This window comes from Phycodurus eques, chromosome 21 (assembly GCF_024500275.1).
Source record: "Phycodurus eques isolate BA_2022a chromosome 21, UOR_Pequ_1.1, whole genome shotgun sequence".
Taxonomy (NCBI): domain Eukaryota; kingdom Metazoa; phylum Chordata; class Actinopteri; order Syngnathiformes; family Syngnathidae; genus Phycodurus; species Phycodurus eques.
Window position 1 is genome coordinate 98,860 of NC_084545.1, and position 18,404 is coordinate 117,263.

An 18,404-nucleotide genomic window follows, 5' to 3' on the forward strand; every position below is an offset into this window, starting at 1 on the left:
TAAGGGACGTAGCTATCTATAGCACTCTAATCGCGTCAGTATATGCTAGTGATGGGCAAATGATAGCGACTCTTCCTGAAGCGGCGTGATTGGAAACGCCGGTGTCACATGACCGATGAAGTTTAAAGCTTCTACGTCTTCGCTGTTTCGCTTCGCGCTTCATTTCTTCAAAATGTTTCTAAGCTTTTCATTGGCTCAAGGCGTTTCGACACATTCTGAGCCAATGATAGCTTGACAGCTTTGACAGATTTCCGTGGTTCGGCTCCATACCAGCTATGAGAGATGCATCGTTCTGCTTCAAAATGGGGTTGTGAGGAAAGTGAGTCCCCAAATGACAAACCCATCCATCCATCCATTTTCTGAGCTGCTTATCCTCACTAGGGTTCGCAGGCGCGCTGGAGCCTATCCCAGCTGTCATCAGGCAGGAGGCGGGGTACACCCTGAACTGGTTGCCAGCCAATCGCAGGGCACATACAAACAGACAACCATTCGCACTCACAGTCATGCCTACGGGCAATTTAGAGTCTCCAATTAATGCATGTTTTTGGGATGTGGGAGGAAACCGGAGTGCCCGGAGAAAACCCACGCAGGTACGGAGAGAACATGCAAACTCCACACAGTCGGGGCCGGGGATTGAACCCGGGTCCTCAGAACTGTGAGGCTGACGCTCTAACCAGTCGGCCACCGTGCCGCCCAAATGACAAACCATTATCTTTAAAGGGTTTCCTTCAAAACACCACACACGCACACGAAACAATGTTTCTGAATTCACACACCATGATCATTTGCAAAGTATGAAGGATCTCTAATCCTGTTAGGGACTTTTTGTACAGTTTTGAAATAAAACGCAAAGCTTTAAGTAAACCCTTAACCAACATTTAATATTGAATATAATTACCATTTATTCTTTTGGTTAATCTGGAATTTATTTTAAGAGTATGGGTGAAAGCATCTGCATATTTTATTGTAATGACGACGGTATGAATGAACAAAACACTCGAATGACCATACAGACTTGTATTATTAACTTGTATTATTATCGCTTCAATCGTGCTCTTTCGAGGTTGCTATGGCTTCGGTTGTCCACCAGATGTCACCGTCACCGACGCCTTGAAGCTTCGAACCTTTTTCGGCACGATTGTGCTTCGTGAGGCTTCAGTTGCCCACCAATAGTATATGCTCATCCCGCTAAAGCAATTGACTTGAAAAGGCGCGTGACATTCTTGAAGTAATGAAGCTGCTGATCTTAACAATTTACAAACGAGTTCGCTTGAGGAGCGAGCGCATGTGACGTCATTGCCGTCAATCGCCGAAGGGTTAACGGCGCAGGCGATGAAACCCGATGCGAAGTCGTCGACCGCAGCTCAGGATGCCACGTTCATTTCATGCACGACTCCTTCAACAAAGAGGCTGCACGCGCAACGAGGTCAGTCGACATTTCGCTACTTTTACTGCCATTGCTGCAGGAGGGAGACAAACGTTCCGAGGCTTCGCTTTATTCGCCTCACTCAGGAGCCATTTATTTGTCTGGGAGTAAAAAGGACAGACACAAACAAGCGGACATCAACGCCGCATGACACATTATTCGGATAATACACTTTTCACCCCGTGTTTGTTCAGCTCGATTTGCTGAATCCGCTGAGGAGAGTTGAAAAAGTTTTGAGTTGCATTTGGAGGCCGGGAGTTGAACTCGGGTCCCAGTCTCGCAGTCCATGCGAGGGTCAGAGGAGCCTGGTGGATGTTCGTAGGTGTGGACATACCCAAGACTCCCCAACTATTTTTCACATGTTTTTATTTCAGTCCAAGCTACGTTAGACCTTATATTTGCACAGCGGTTGGTACCTTATATCTTCGGACAGACTTTCATCATTTGTACTCCGATAAGATTTTTTCACCTTCTTTTGTTGATGTATTACATGACTGGTGAATTTTTCCGCTAGTTTTATGAATCTAAAGATTGTATTCTTAGAATGTAAGTGCAAAATTAGCAAACCAACAGGTAATCCCATATTTCAGTACAGATTCTATACTTGCGGTGTAAGAAAAATCCTCATGATAGTCTAACTTAATGCAGCGCTGCATATTTGTCCGATTCGATTATAAACTGAAAACTTCACCTATTCACTGTTTTTGTGCTAGGGGCAAAGCAACAACACAAGTGCTTTGGCGCCATCTGGTGGCATCTTGGTGCTGAAGTGAGTTGAGGAGCTTAATTTAGACAAAAGTAGTCCTTTCCCACCATCTTGTGGCATGTATAAGTAATTACAGTACATTTGACCCATTCTGGGGGTGTCAATTACTCACAGATTTTGTCCATTGGCGGCAGGGCCCAGGCTCACCGGCCCGTCGTCCGTGACGCGAGATGCCGTCGACGTCGTCGGTGCTGTTGCTACTGGTCCTGGCGTCTGCGGACGCTGACTCGTGCGAGGGGGGCCGCCGCTCGTGTTCCGGCACCGGAGACCCGCGACCGTGCACCGGTGACCACTGTCCCGCGGGCGGGTCGTCCAGACCGCCGCGTCACCCTCAGACCGGCAGCCCGGATCACGCCCCCTCCTTGGGGAGTCCCCGGCCGAGAAGCGCGGCGGCCGTTGCCCCGCCGTGCCGCGACACCGACTGCGTGAGGGCGCCCGTGACCGGCAACCAGACGCGGGACTGCAAAGGGTTGGAGTGTCGGCTCCCGCTGCGGATCATCAGACCCCGAGGGCGGTCCAGGGACGCGGTGGAGAGCTCGCCGCCGCCCCCCCCGGTCCATCTGGCCGATAGAGCCGCGCAGTTACTGGGAGACTTCCCCGAGTCTTCAGAACTCGGTGATGCGCCTCTGGGTGTCCAGCTCACCTGTGACGTCAAACCAGGTTGGACATTACATTTTTTACTTACGCATGCACAAATTATTGGAGCACTATATATGATAGTTAACTCATAGTTTTTACTGACTTAAATATTCCAAAACTGGGTTATATTCGTTTCTATTCTCTACACCAAGGATGGGCAAAAAAAAGAGCCACATTTGACATTTTTGAAGTGGGCATGTCAAATTTTTTTATTTTAATAATAAAATGTCATTTTAATTATCCATCCATCCATTTTCTGAGCCGCTTCTCCTCACTAGGGTCGCAGGCGTGCTGGAGCCTATCCCAGCTATCATCGGGCAGGAGGCGGGGTACACCCTGAACTGGTTGCCAGCCAATCGCAGGGCACATACAAACAAACAACCATTCGCACTCACATTCACACCTACGGGCAATTTAGTGTCTCCAATTCATGCATGTTTTTGGGATGTGGGAGGAAACCGGAGTGCCCGGAGAAAACCCACGCAGGCACGGGGAGAACATGCAAACTCCACACAGGCGGGGCCGGGGATTGAACCCGGGTCCTCAGAACTGTGAGGCTGACGCTCTAACCAGTCGTCCACCGTGCAGCCCCATTTTAATTATATTATTGAAAATTAGTGTAATTAAAAGTAGTTAACAAATAAACAGAGTTAATTATATTGTATGTGTAAAATGGTTTATGTCTCATGTTATTTTTAATATTAGGCACAGTTTGAGCAACGCTGCGCTTAAAGATTGGAAAATAAAAAAACTGTACTTAAATAATAAGTCAATAAAAATGTCACCCAAATAAATGTTTCAAAACAAATATTGAAGTCCTAAAGCTGATTAAAAAAAAAAAGTTGAAAACAATTGAACTGCACTTTGGCAGTGATTCTTTGGCGCGCCACGCTTTTCGAATGACTGCATTATTTGATGAATTTGATGAATCTGATGCTTCCTCACCCAGGAGAAAATGAGGTCCCCTCAGAGGACGCCCTCATCCTCCACCTCCAGCTGGCTAAGGGTCAGGAGAAGTTGGTGGAGGCTCTGCAGGCGCAGCAGATCCTCATCGGCGAGTTGCAGCAGAAGCTGGCTGACCAGCAGGTGGTGCTCCTGTCGCAGCAGCGCGACATCCTGACGCAGCAGCGCGGCATGTACGAGCAGATGGAAGCAGTCGAGGCCCACTACGGCCTCCTGGCCGACGTGCTCAAGCGGGCGTCTTTCCAAGACCTGCGGGGGGAGCTGCAGAGCTACTTCCGTACCCACCTCGCGGGCCTCCAGAGTCAGGCCCGCAGCCACCTGCACAACGCCGTCCACAAGGTGGACACGGACGCCAAGGTGACGGAGGCGGCGGGCGCGGCTCTTTTCCCGCAGCAGCTGTCGGGGTGCCCCTCTGCCTGCCAGCCGGACCACTACTGCGACTTCCGGAGTGATCCGCCGCAGTGCCACAAGTGCACCGTGTGTCCGCCGGGATTCTTCCTCATATTGCAGTGCTCGCCCACCACGGACACCGTGTGCCAGGTACTCGCAGAGTTTACGACCTTCAAGACAAACCTCCGGCAAGCCTTCATATTACGTGCATCATTCGTTCTTTGCATTTTCACTTTGGTAAAGGACATTAGTAAAGATACGTTAGCTCGTTAGCCGCCACCATCAGCAATAATCATCATCATAACCGTGTTGTTGAAGTTTCTGAGCGTACCATACACATAGGGAATTTACTTTCAATCTGAGAGACAAAGTTCCACCCCCTCAGACAAAACTACCAAGCAGTCACATGAAGTTCACCGTTTACAGTTTCCTCATAAAAATAAATAGGACTTGAACTTGTGTACCACTTCGCAATGTCTACTCTTCACCGTTTGCTTCACAGGACAGAGATGAATGCCTCGAAGTAGCAAACGTCTGCGGCGTGCGAGTCAAATGTCTGAACACTCCAGGTTTGTCAACGGGCAACAATCACCACCAGGAATTGTTTTGCGATGACTTGATGGTATTTTCTCCTGGGGCCTCAGGAGGCTTCCGGTGTCTGGGAGCATCCCTAAGAGAAGCGGAGACGGGCTTGTGCGGCCACGACTACTTCTTCAACCAAGAGATTCAGGAGTGTCAGGCCTGCTCCGACTGCGACGGTGACCCTGTCGTCGTCCCCTGCACCACTGTCGCCGACTCCGTCTGCGACTCGCCCTCTGGGGCGCGTCTCTCCCAGTCCTGGAGCGCCAGCGTCACCGTTCCCTCAGCCCGGAAGTCTGGAGGCCACATCTTTGCCGGGCTTCAGCTGAGCGTGCGCAGCAAGGAGCGTAGCAATCTTCTGTCCAGCGAGGGTGGCCCGGTGACGTTCGTGCAGCACGGGCTGCTGTGGCTGGACTACAATGTGGCCATCGAGCACAGCTGCAGGAACTTCCTCCAGGTGGGCTTGAGGTTCAACGCCAGCCAGCAGGAGGAAAGTCAGGAGCTCAGTGGAGTACGCGTGGAGCAGCCTGACGGGAAGTACTTCCAGGCCGTGAGCGTCAGTGGCGGGGTAGAGGTGGAGCCTAACGACACCGTGAGTCTTCTCCTTAGGAGCCCCAACCAGCACTGCAACCAGAGCAAGGACCTCCACGTCTACGACATTGCCACGCCTACCTTGAGCCTGCTGTGGTTGTCGCATGACACGGGCGCCGTGGCCATGACTGCCGAAATGTCCCTGCTGGTACACTACCAGTCCAGCTACCGCCCGACGTTCCGTGTGACGTCGGTGTCCGACCCTTACGTGATCGGCTTGACGCATGACAACCGTGGCGTGCGATTCACGGAGAATGGTGTGGTCAAGTTCAACCTCCAACAGGCGCTCTACGCTATGGGGCACACTTGCGTCCGTGAGGGCTTCTTCCTGATCGCCTACACCAGCCACAATGGCACGGGCCAGGAGGCCACAAGGGCCTTCAAGACGGGCGTCAACTACAGGGACACCTCTGTGACGCTGGCGGGATCCGTGGCCGTGGGCGGCGGCGACACGCTCAGCTTCGAGATCACGTCGCCATCACAGTGCAACGTTCGTTATTTCGGAGACGGCACCGGCATCAGCACTCTCAGCCTGATCTGGATCCCCTCGGCCGTCTCGTCCACGTTGACCGCCACCGTGGCCGAGGTGGGCCTCCCACTCGGTGCGGTCCGCAACAAGCTGCTCGCCTTCCAGCAGATCTCTCCGGACTCGCAGCAGGTCCGCCTGGCTCGCTCGGGAGAGCCAAACAGCCGCAATAACTTTGTGTTCCTGGAAGAGGGCACTGCCAACATCGCCCTGAACCTGAGGCTCATCCACTCGTGTAACGTTGTTAAGGTGACTCTCCAGCGGGCCGGCGGTCCGGGTGGGCCGGCCACTCCCGTGGCTCAGCAGGTTTCCGGACACATGCCACAGGGCAGCCAGTGGGCCAGCGTGGGCCTGAGAGCCTCCTTCCGAGTCCACAATGGCACCGCCGTCTATGTCACCCTGGACTGCATCCGCGGACGCATCAACCAGATCTCGCACGTGGGCGGCAGCAATATCTCCATTCTTTGGGTCGCCACGTGAGCTCAGAGACACTTAATTATTTTCCCCACAAAGTTGGCTTACAAGTCTGACGAGGATGTTATACTGTATGTCAGTGTAGAATGTCAGTTATTAAGGTCCAAGTAATGCGCAAGAGTTAAAGGGACGCAACGGGACTCTTGTTGTTTGTTCACCTTTAATCGAAGAGGGTTCTTTAGTTCTCTTTTAACCTCGTCATGTCTCCAAAGGAACTCCACGCCTGAGATTTGTAGACTCAGTTGATTCAGCTTAAATCAATCCCTTCCCAGCTGTCCCCACTCACCACAGGTGGTCCCCAGGGCTCTGTCTTGGGGCCCCTACTCTTCATCACATACTTCTATCTATTGGGCGGCTACAGCTCAGTTGGTAGAGCAGGCTCGTCCACTGACCAGAGGGTCGGCGGTTTGAATCTTGGCTCTGATTGTCCTCTGTAGAAGTGTCCGTGGACAAGACACTGCATTATAAATGAGAAACTGTTCTCAATCGCCTGACACTGTTAAACAAAGGAAAATAACAGTTATCCCAATCAGCAATATCTTCCGCAAATATAACATCCAATTTCACTGCTATGCGGATGACACCCAGCTCTGACTCTCCAGCAAACCCAAATCTTCTCCCCGCCCCTCTGGTTTCATGCAAACGTTCTCAAAATTAACTGCGACAAAACTGAATCGTGTCTAAATCCACACTTGCCAAGATGAACAGTTTCCCTCTGAGCAATTGTAGCTTTTTCCCTCTGCTTAGGTTAAGAGTCTGGGTGTCCTCGTCGACAACACTGCTGGGTACCATCCATCCATTTACTGAGCCGCTTCTCCTCAATAGGGGCGCGGGTATGCCGGAGCCTATCCCAGCTATCATCGGGGCAGGAGACGGGGTACACCCGGAACCGGTTGCCAGCCAGTCGCAGCGCACACACAAACAAACAACCATTCACACTCATATTCACACCTACGGGCAATTCAGAGTCATCAATTAACCTACCACACATGTTTTTGAGATGTGGGAGGAAACCGGAGTGCCCGGAGAAAACCCACGCAGGCACGGGGAGAACATGCAAACTCCACACAGGCGGGGCCCGGGGATTGAACCCGGTCCTCAGAACTGTGAGGCAGACGCTCAAACCCGTCGCCAACCGTGCCGCCCCGCTGGCTACCGCCAAAACATAATAATATTATTTCAAACTGAAGGAGCCTTTTGGATTACAGGTGAAAGGTTTTCAACAAACAATAGTCCAGTTGCCTCCATTCAACGTTTGCGGATGATGTCATGTTGTAGTTTTTTTTTGTGTTACTGTGAAGTACTGCTTTTACTCGGCGAACTTCGGCTGGTTGAGCAGTGACCAAATTGTTTTCTGGAGTGCATGTTGGTGTGTTTGTGTGTGTGAGTGTTTTTGTCCGTGTGTGTGTGTGTGTGTGTGTGTTTTGCAAGGTATGGAATAATGCAAGTGTTGTACATGTATTGATTAATGATCTATGTTTGTTTGCTCATTTTAAAAGGTCATTCTTACTTATACGCATATGATTATACTTTCATTCCAGCACATATTAAACAGAATGTATTTGTGTGGTACAAAGTAAAAGGTGCTTTAAATAATGCCATAAAGACAATTTATATTCATGGAATGTAGTAAACATTTTAAAAACAGGTTTTGTCATTTCATTGTTTTGTTTTTGTTTGTTAACATAGTAAACAAAACTTAAGGGCTGTGTCAAGAAAGTATTCAATGTTTTTTCCCCCATCATTTGTCTTAATTTTCGCAGTTAATATTGCATGGATTTTATAAAAATTCATGCATATAAAAGAGGTGTGTATCAATGAACAATTCAGTCTTGTTTGACCTTGACGGAGGTCTGCGCTCTACCAAGAGCCTTTCTAGTTCCTCCTTTTTGTACGTGTTCATATTTATACTTTGTGCTGTTGAACGAAGCATTAAGGGAATATGGAAATACGCTTCCTCTACTTTCAGGTTGACTTTGTGCGCATTGTTTTTAACATCTCACGTGTATGTTTTCATGGCCAAAGAACCTGTATCTTTTTGACAACGAAACGGTGATGCAGCGGTTCCTCCCGACTCTTATTTTCCGAGTCATAATTGCAGACGTCACTCATCCCGACATGTGGACGCAATTAGAAGGCAGTCAAAAATTGTGCAGAGGGGCTGAGGAGGGGGACTCCAGTCACATGACTTGACTCCCAGTAGATGTATGTTACCAATTTCTGGGTTTTGGATTAGCTTGGCTAAAACTGAGGAAAGACTTCACTTGACTTTAACGACAGTGAAAATCTGCTTTTTTTTCAAGATAGTTTGCCATTTGTCAAATAGAGGTGATAATTAAACGCGTTGAGCAGAAATGTTATTAATTCAGAAAATGATCAAAAAGTGTTGTTTTGTTTTTTTTTCTTTAAATTGCAAAGTCCCACTTTAACGTCACAGTTTAGCTCACCGATAGCTGGTCAAATATGAACTAACCTGAATGTCGCTAATACGTTTACTTGAAAAGACAATAATAGAGTCAGCTTTGCCACACTAACTTGGGACTTGCTCAAAACTTTACAGTTAAGACTGGATGGAGACTTACATATGTGGCTTCCATTTCTGGAGAGTGGACACCTGGACAATAATTCAGTTCTTCCTCTTCAACTGATCACATGATCGCCTGCGAGTCAGAAAGAAGGTAAAAGTCAGGCCTTGTTTCTGTAGCCTGTCCAGATTGAAAGCAGCTGTGGCATCTGTGGTCCGTAAATGGGGATGGGGATGGGGGCTTGGTGAGAGAACAGGAAGCTCGCAAGTCCAATTGGAAACTCGTTCTCCTCCGCAGATGTTTGAGATCTGACGACGACAAGCCTGCCAGCAAGAAAGTGCAGTATTTTTTGTCAATCATTTCACAACATCAAACTGTTATTTTATATAAATTAATTCCACCGAATGAAAGATTGCAAGTTTTTATTTCTTTTCATTTTTGATGATTATGGCTTACAGATAATGAAAACCGAAAATTCAGTGTTTCAGCAAATTAGAATATCACATTAGACCAATCAAAAAAATATGTTTTAAGCACACATGCCAGAATTCTAAAAAAATACGTTCACAATTTTCTATCAAAATTATTAAATTATAATGATTAAAATCTATCAAAAATCAAAATTTATAAAATAATTGAAAACCTATTTTTCTTATTTTTTGATTGAAACCAGACAATACACGAGTTTCATATTTAAATTATTTAAAACAGAAAGTGGTTTTATTTAAAATCGTCCCTGGCTCATCTATTGTATTATCCGAAGTATATGAGAAGGACTATATTGTCTGTTTGACTATTTTGTTTTCTTTAAAGTTGAGTTTTTTAAAAGATAAAGATTGTAATAAAATGTTATGGCAATTTCTACTGCAGGGTCCCTATTACACACTGAATCGTACGTCGACACTGTTGCCATATCAGATGTGTTACAGTGGTCGGTCATAGAAATAAATAACGTAGATATGACACCGACCGAAGTCTCGGCACCCTTTGCACAATGGTCATTCAAACTGCTCTCATTGCTAGAGAAAAATTGTACCGGCATTACCAGATTACTAGCAACCTTTTATTGCTCAGTGACTGTCTCAAAAGTGTTCTCAGTCAATTGAGTGTCTGTTGACGTACTAGAGCGGCTCAAACTACCGGAGACAAATTCCTTGTGTGTTTTTGACATACTTGGCGAAATAAAGATGATTCTGAAATTAGTTAATAAATTCGCAAGTTCCGCCTTAATTTAATGTCCACGCATCGTCGACCTCTCCAACATGGCCGCCACCTTGGCACGTCGGTTCGCCGGGTTGCTACAGCGCGCTGCCGTATCTCGTCTTCCGATCTATGAGCGTGATCGGAGAAGGTGCCCAATTCATTTACGATACTACGTATATCATAAGTGTCAATATTTATTATCACAGTAACAATGTACCAAACAGACTGTAGACGGCAGCGGACATACCGCGCAATGATATATGATTTATGTCTACGTAACCGACAATTCCGCGTACGTCCCTCACCAACTTCCGCTTCCGAGTCGCACGCAGCCCCGCCCCCCTTTGCCATGGCAAACATGGCGGCCGGCCCACTGTGGCGGCGATACCTAAGGTGGACCGTCGGCCGCGCCGCTGCGAGTTTACGGGAGGCTGAGTGGCACTTGTTCCGGCTCAGGTCCGCGTCCGGTGCCGCCACGTCTCCAGGGCGGGCGTCCTGCAAGCGGTGGCGGCCTGACGAGGTGAGTGTGCCGGGGTGGCAGGAAGGAAGGTCACCTGCAGGTTCCAGAACGAGGAACCGCCAGGCAGTCATCTGCATGTGCTAAACACGGAAGAGTTTCCGAGTCATCATTTGCTCTATTTAAAAAACATTTCTCATTAGAAGTTAGACTCTTTGCCGAAGGCTACATTTGTAAAAGGCACTAACTTCATTCATTTAGATTTACAGTAAAAAAAAAAAAAAAGTCTCATTTGCGTTGTAAGTTTTTTTTCTTCCTTTTAATGGTGAGTGATGAATGTGAAGTAATACAGTCAAATTGACTACAAACTTTGAGATTCAATTGTAAAAAAAAATTACAAGATCGTCCATCTCCACATTAAAAGTGGGCTTTGAAGTTTTGCAGGATTTTTACAAAGATTTATTAAGATTTTTTCTATATAGTATTTGTGAAACATTTTTATTGATCTTTACATTATTTTAAATGATTTAATTGCGGGATGTTTGCTCGTGACTCTTCAGACAGATAGTAGATACTGGTGCCCATGTAGATGCCTGCTGACTATGTAATTACACAAAATACAATGATTAATTTTTGTATATTTTAAAATATTTTAATATTTTACATTTATGAGATGTTTCCTTTTGATGTGTGACACCGTACCAATGTACATACTACATTTTAAATGATTATTTATTACACAGTGTTTGCTAATGTCATTTCCTCAAGTATCCAATAGATAATACGTAGGTGTTCATGGAGATACCTGATGCCAATTATTTTTTGATTAATTAATTTTTTTTTATTTTTTAGACGCAGCTTCCATATTTACAATTAAACAAGAAGATCCTCCAGAGGTCAACGTCCACGTCTTTATCTCTCGCCAGGTGACTCGCGTGTGATTCTGATGTGATTTTATTTTATTGTGTCTGTAAAAACAGTGATATCTCGCTATATCGTGGTTCTTTTATTGCTGAGTCAGTGCAGTCCAGATATTTTTTCAAGGTCATTGTAGCGCAGTTTCTAACCCTCGCTCATACAGTCAGCTTTATACGCTAAATGATTTAAATGTGGCAGCAATGATTTACGGAAAAATAAAATGAGTATACGCAACTCATACATTTGGTAAATCGCCAACTTGCTTTAGGGTGCAAAGGACATGACCAGATGTTAACTGTTTAAAACACAAGCCACAGTTAGAGTTTTCTGAACTAAATTCATAAATACCAACCTTAGCCCGGCGAATAGCTAATGCACTCATTCAGAACAATATCGACAGGAACAAATGTAAGTAAAGAGCAACGTTTAGCGTGAATTTCTCCAACTACAGTACTGTAGTTCAAAACGTGACTGCAATGAATTCTGGGTACCCATAATGCTTTTTGCTTACTACATTGCAGGACCGTGAATGTGATGAATCGTGTAAATGGTTAACCCATAAAATTGCCCGTTCACACCATGTTCACGAGCTTTTGTACAGGTCACACAAGCAGGACACGCCCAAAAGGCATGTGTTTGTGTTGTGTGTGGATGGTCACCTCAAGTGGACAACTAATAATGTGTGCGTGTGTGTGCGTGCGGGCCATGCAGACACAAGTATCCGAGGTGTTCCTGTCGGACGATTCACAGCGATGCCAAACCCAAAGACCCCTTCACGCTCGCCCAGAAAGACTTGAAGAGTTTATACGATGACATCAAAAAGGTCAATACCGTGTTGGCATACTGAACCCACTTGAAAAGCCACATGTGCACATGCTCACGCACGTTTTCCATCTCGTCCCAGGAGCTTTTTGTGTCCAAAGAAGAGCTCAAGTCTTTGTGCGATTACTACTTTGACGGGAAGGGCAAAGCCATTCGACCGATGATCGTGATCCTGATGGCGCGCGCCCTCAACATACACAGCAACCGAGCGGGGTAAAACACACACACACGCTCGTCCAGTGGAGGAGACTTGTGCTTGTGATGTGTTGCGGTTCGTGTGCTTGTGAAGGGTGTTGCTCCCCGGCCAGCGCGCCGTGGCCATGATCTCGGAGATGATCCACACGGCCAGCCTGGTGCACGACGACGTCATCGATGGCTCGGACGAGCGGCGAGGGAAGCGGACCATCAACCACATGTGGGGCGAAAGGAAGGTGCGCGGGGAACGGCGCTCCGGTCGGAGTCTCAATCGCGAGGCGCGTTTTGATTGTTTGACGCAATGTGTGCCCGAAGGCCATCTTGGTGGGAGACTTCATCTTGTCGGCCGCCTCCATGGCGCTGGCTCGCATCGGTGACATCGCTGTCGTCAAAGTGCTGGCGCAGGTCACAGAGGACCTCGTCAGAGGTAAAACACGCATGACTAAAGTCCGGAAAGGAAGACGGCGGTGCCTTGAGATTCACGATAGACCAACGTTTTTTTTCAGAGCCGATGCCGATTATTAGTAGTCAAGGGCAAAGATATGAAGACGACATATGCCAGCGCGCTATAGCAGCCCGGCGACGTGACTACGTGGCGGCCATGTTGGTGGAGGCAATGTTTCCATCAAAGGCAATACACGGACATTGAAATTAAGTCGGAATTGATTTCTCAAGCCATTTACTGACTTAATACCGATACCTGGTCTCGGTACTCGCCCATCCCCCCAAAACTGTAAAAAAAAAATATATATATTTTTTTCGACCGGGCTTGACCGTGAATAGCAAAAATTAGCGGCTCATTGAGGCCCATTATAATTGCATTGATAAAAAATACATACATTTCTTTTAAACCCCAAAAATTCTACAATAAACAGGGATAAACCACCAACAAGTATTTTTGGGGTTGCCCCCCCCCCCCCCCCGAAAGAGAGAAATAAAAAGAAAAACAAGTAACAGATGTTGAACTGAGAGTATAAAATAAAATTTTTCAAGCCCGGTCGATATCCTCCGCAAATAGCAGCGGTCCACTGCATTTGCATTCATTTCAAATGGGGAAAGATGATTTGAGATACAGACGTGCTCACAGAGTGAATTAAACCCGGATCTCAAGGCACCATTTCTTCATGTTATCAAGACACTTGGCAACTGTTATGAACTGCAGAATGTTTGGTTGAAAGTGTTTGTGTGTGGCACGCAGGCGAGTTCATGCAGCTGGGCTCCAAGGAGAACGAGAGCGAGCGGTTCAAGCACTACTTGGACAAAACCTTCAAGAAGACGGCCAGCCTCATCGCCAACAGTTGCAAAGCAGTATGTACGTTCTGTCTGCACAACGCCCCAGACAGCGCGCAGACGGACCGACACGCCGGCGCGCGATTGCCTATCTGCGTCCTTTTCACACCTTGTTTCATTTTCTCCTGCCAGGTGTCCATTTTGGTCAGTTCAGACCCGGACGTTCATGAGATCGCGTTCCAGTACGGAAGGAACGTCGGCATCGCCTTTCAGGTCAAAACCCCCAGAAATAGAAATAGAGATATCCAAAACAGTACTTTTGAGTGTGAAAAGTAGAGTGCCTGAAAAAAGATGTACAGCGGTACTTTCAAAAAAGTACTTTTGAAGATGTATTCCGCAGCAAAAGTAGCAAAAGCCCATCAAGTAGTTCATCTGGATTTTTTGTTTGTTTGTTTGTGTTTGTTTGTTGTAGCTGGTGGACGACGTACTGGACTTCACGGCGGGCGCCAGCCAGCTGGGTAAACCGTCGGCCGCCGACCTCAAGTTGGGCTTGGCCACGGGACCCGTCTTGTTCGCCTGCCAGCAGGTCAGCTCTTGTCCGCTAGCTACGCCCCCTGACCGTTTGCATGGAGCATTTCTTTTGAAAATGAAAATGAAGTCAACGTATTTGACAGTTTCCGGAGCTGCACGCCATGATCATGAGACGCTTCAGCTCCAAAGGGGACGTCGACCGGGCCTGGCGCTACGTCATACAGGTACGGCAAATACGCCGCATTTTCTTTTTTTTTTTTTTTAACCATGATTAATGTCTGTTGATTCTGTCATCTCACTCAACAAAATGTAATAGAAAATATTTGACTAATTTAATGTCTTAGTTATTTTCTTCGTCATTAATTCTAATCAAATATAAATGACTCAAAATATAATTACTTAAATCCACCATTTTACATTCTATACATTTGTTTATTTTATTAAATTGGTTAATTGTAGATAAAACTTAAAAATAAGAACTGAATTGTATTAAAAAATACATTTAACTTGCTAATGCATTAAATTGTTGGTTATAATTAAATTAAGAGCAATTTTATTAAAACTTATGCATTTACATTTGCCGTTTTATTTTTAATTGGTTCATTATATTTTTTTAAATGACAAAATTTTACATGCATTCCATTAAAATAATTCTAATACAATTTAAAAAATGAGAATTACCAAATATTACACATACAATTTAACGTTTTCTTTATATTTATTAAATGCTTAAGATTAAATTATAAAAAATAAAACAATTATTTCATCAGGTTTACATGAATGAATATTAAAAATGTAATAATACATTAAAAGAAACTGTTTAACGTTTTACTAAACAATTATAAAGGATAAAATATAAAAATGTCTTAAAAATATAATAATTTTACATGCATTAATCATGTTTAGTTGAATAAATATTTTTTAATAATTGTACATGTTCACCTATTGCGGGTGTGTTACATACAACGACCGCTTTTATGTGCGTGCATGTGAGCAGAGCGACGGCGTGCAGCAGACCAACTTCCTGGCGCGCCGTTACTGCCAGGAGGCCATCCGACATGTCAGCAGGCTACGACCGTCGGCCGAGAGGGACGCCCTCATCGCGCTCACTCACATGGTGCTCGCCCGGGACAAGTAACGTGTCCGCCACGGTGGATTAACTTCGAAACTCCGCCAATGACGTCTCTTTCTACCTCGACACAAAAAGCGAGTCGCGTCACACAATTGACAGTTTATTTGGTACCCTCATATACGGTGCTGTAATTATTCGGGACGCCACTATTACCGGCTTACCTCACCAATTGGCAATTGCACGGAACCCCAGACATGACATTTGTATTTGTGGCCACAATAGATATAACGTGTGCAAAAAAATAATACAATTCCAAAGTGTGACCACCAAACACTAAATTGTTGCTACAAATACCATTTCGTAGCTACTTTCCTAAATTGTGGCACGTGTATCTTGCATTGTGCACAAAATCCTAATTTGTAGATTTAACATAATTCCCATGCACAACTTGGACGTCTGGGTCAGCAAATGGAGCGCACTCTTGCCAGAACCCTCTTCCTCTACCTTACCTTTCTAGAGAAAGTCCAGGAATGATATTCGTGTATTTAGTGCACACATTACATCTATTTCATGGCCACAAATGTGTGTTGATGGTTATTTAAATGCTCCGCATGGAATCAGTGAAATTATGGCTAAAGTATGTCGCTACGTACTGCAACGGTAATGCAAATGTGTGTACTATGTAGTCACTCCTTGCCCGGATCCGTCCGCAATTGAAATCCTACAGAGTGCAACAATGACGGCCTTAACATCTGCAACCACTGCTCAATAAACACATTTAGTTTTTTTCTTTTTTTAATTTCAAAACATCCCCAGTGTGTGTTTGTGTTCATGAATCATCACATGCTTCTTGTTGTACATAGAACTGTTTATTATAAAAGGCTGTACATACATTTTTTAATCAACATATTTTACATACAAATGAGGGGCAGATTTTGTTGTTTGATGCACAAAAAGCAAATATGAAGAACATAAATGAAAACAATACGATGTGAGAACTCAGCAAACACCTGAGTGAAAATTATGAGGATTTAACATAGCCGCTCATCAAGAGGTAAGAATAAGTTGCTCGTTTAAAGTCGATTGGTTTGTTTTTTTGTCCATTAACATTAAGTCAAACACGGAATGTTGGGTTGACGTGGTCGGATTCAGTTGAAGGTTTGTAAACTGGCCGATTTCCATGGTTTGGCATTTTTCGCAAATCCGAGCATCCCCAAATGCATCGCGACCCAACCGCGTGACCTTAGTCTCGTCTCTGAATGGTCAAAACAAACAGGAAGCCGTGTGGACGGGTTACGGCAAAGACGCTGTAAAAATGCAACAAAACCGGCCCTTTTCAAGGGTTTTATAGCGCATTAGGCAAACTAAAGTACACCAATAAACAACCGAGTGCACCTATTGGGCAAATTACTCAACGAAAAGAATGCGTGCTGCTATCCTAACTGCATACGTGCTAAACACGTTCATTGATGGTGCGTTCAAGACACCTGGGAGTTCCGAAAAGCGCGGCGTTATTTTCGCAGCACCCGTTGTGAATTCAATCGAAACATTCTGGTCACTATAATAAAAAATGTTTTGTTATACTTGGTTTTACAGTTCATCAACAGCGTTGTTCTGAAGATATAGCTCTGTGAATTTTGTAAAAAAAAAAAAAAAAATCTATATATATATATATATTAAAAAAACGAGCCTGCAAATAAAAAGGCTGTGTTGGCATCCTGAGTTTTACACTTGCAAGACCTTCTTTTGCTAAGCAACTAACTTAATCGTTTGTTTGTGGAACGCTTTACCAGCCGTGTAAATGCAGCACAACAAAACCAAACCGAAGGGCAACCCGGAAGCAAAGATGCTGATGTGTGAAAAGAGAGTCATTTTTGAGGCCCTGAAATCTTCTGAATTTTCTTACAGGTTCAGTGATTCAACATTAATACAAAAAAAAAACAGGTGAATAAATTTACAACATAATGGCAATAATCATAAACTGAAGGTAATATTGTGACGGTTGGCATGCTTTTCTTTTTTCTCTCATGGAGGAAGTGTTGAGTTGGACATGAAACCATTTTACAGCACAGAGAGAATGCCGCCGACTGGGGAAAAAAAATAAATAATAATTTCCCCATCTTTGGACACCACATCAACTGTTGATGTCGCCCAGAATAAAAAAACAAAACAAAACAAAAATCCAGTAGACATCCGCTATATCTCGGTTTATCGTTGGCGCCTCCGCTATATTGCAAATAAACGTCGATAAGCGGAGGGTTTACCGTTGGCTAATTGTGCACGCTGTCGTCTTACTTGGTTAATGGTCGAGGTTAGCGTCACGGCGGCTCAGTCGGCGTAGTGTATGAATGCTTTCCACATAGTTTCCGGGGAAGAGCCCGGTGACGCCGCTACTGACGCCCTCGTACCAGCCGTCGTCGTTCTTTTTCACCACATAGATGATGGCGCCCTCCATGAAGGAGAGCTCGTCGTCCTTGTCCTTGCTGTAGTCGTAGATGGCGACCACTGGCGGGCACAGGCGCAAACATTTGCCAGTCGTTCTAGTACTTGTGCTTACTTCTATTGTGCAAACACTTGTTGTCCAGGATTAGCGGATGAAAATTGTTTTAAGTTTGTATTTTATTATTATTATTATTTTTTTTAAAGTTTTCATCAAGTGTTTATTTTTGTCTCATGTTTTGCCAAATACTTTGTACTTTTTCTAATTGTTTCATCAGACTGGGTCTTTTATTTAATATCTTTGTATTTTTTCCTAATATAGATTTGCCTATTATTTTAATGTTTTTTTTTTGGTCAAAAATTTTGTTTTGTTTACTAAATATTTTGTGTAATCTCTTTTTGTGGGTTGGGTTGGGGGTATTGGACTTATCCTTCAATATCTTTGTTTTAATTTTAATATTTTGTCTAATCTTCTATTTTTTTCAGTGTAATACTCTCATATTTTTAGATAATGCTTTGCTAATGCTTTAAAGCTGACTATATATTTTTGCAAATGTTTTTGCGTTTGTGACTTTGATATGGTTTCTCTATATTTTAGATTTTCACCTATCACGGGTCGGTCTGGAACGTATTCCAGGAATAAACAGGTTCACTAATA

The 18,404-nt window shown here is 45.0% G+C and overlaps 3 protein-coding genes and 1 long non-coding RNA gene across 19 annotated transcripts in view; 2 read left to right on the forward strand and 2 right to left on the reverse strand.

Moving 5' to 3' along the window:
- The first annotated feature begins 1,227 nt into the window (after positions 1–1,227).
- nell3 (NELL (neural EGFL like) family member 3) lies at positions 1,228–8,309 on the forward strand. 2 transcript variants are annotated; one of them, XM_061665931.1, is made up of 6 exons: positions 1,228–1,426; positions 2,140–2,195; positions 2,307–2,852; positions 3,781–4,334; positions 4,687–4,753; positions 4,829–8,309. In XM_061665931.1, the coding sequence occupies exons 3-6, from the start codon at positions 2,363–2,365 to the stop codon at positions 6,358–6,360; spliced, it is 2,643 nt and encodes an 880-aa protein (XP_061521915.1). In that variant the 5' UTR covers positions 1,228–1,426; positions 2,140–2,195; positions 2,307–2,362; the 3' UTR covers positions 6,361–8,309. The 2 variants fall into 2 exon arrangements, with proteins under 2 accessions (XP_061521915.1, XP_061521917.1); XM_061665933.1 differs by having other exon boundaries at positions 2,327–2,852.
- On the reverse strand, positions 1,821–10,490 carry LOC133396286 (uncharacterized). The gene is made up of 3 exons (XR_009767349.1): positions 10,388–10,490; positions 3,777–9,202; positions 1,821–2,835 (listed from the first exon to the last, which is right to left on the reverse strand). It is a non-coding gene; the product is annotated as an uncharacterized LOC133396286 (long non-coding RNA).
- pdss1 (prenyl (decaprenyl) diphosphate synthase, subunit 1) lies at positions 10,422–16,114 on the forward strand. Of its 6 annotated transcripts, none has more exons than XR_009767348.1 (11): positions 10,422–10,602; positions 11,392–11,465; positions 12,169–12,280; positions 12,362–12,492; positions 12,569–12,710; positions 12,790–12,901; positions 13,653–13,782; positions 13,897–13,977; positions 14,177–14,290; positions 14,379–14,459; positions 15,233–15,321. XR_009767348.1 is itself a non-coding variant. In XM_061665952.1 (11 exons), exons 1-11 carry the CDS (start codon positions 10,432–10,434, stop codon positions 15,496–15,498), a joined length of 1,434 nt encoding a protein of 477 aa, XP_061521936.1. In that variant the 5' UTR covers positions 10,422–10,431; the 3' UTR covers positions 15,499–16,114. The 6 variants fall into 6 exon arrangements, 5 of the variants coding, with proteins under 5 accessions (XP_061521936.1, XP_061521937.1, XP_061521939.1 ...); XM_061665952.1 differs by having other exon boundaries at positions 13,653–13,786; positions 14,363–14,459; positions 15,233–16,114; XM_061665953.1 differs by having other exon boundaries at positions 13,673–13,782; positions 14,363–14,459; positions 15,233–16,114.
- Positions 16,115–16,154: 40 nt separating this feature from the next.
- abi1a (abl-interactor 1a) overlaps positions 16,155–18,404 on the reverse strand; it is a 40,041-nt gene continuing 37,791 nt past the window's right edge. For all 10 annotated transcript variants that reach the window (XM_061665941.1, XM_061665938.1, XM_061665943.1 and 7 more), the window contains one exon: positions 16,155–17,812. In XM_061665941.1, the coding sequence (XP_061521925.1) occupies positions 17,607–17,812 (206 nt within the window). In that variant the 3' untranslated portion in view covers positions 16,155–17,606. The remainder of the gene's footprint in view (positions 17,813–18,404) is intronic.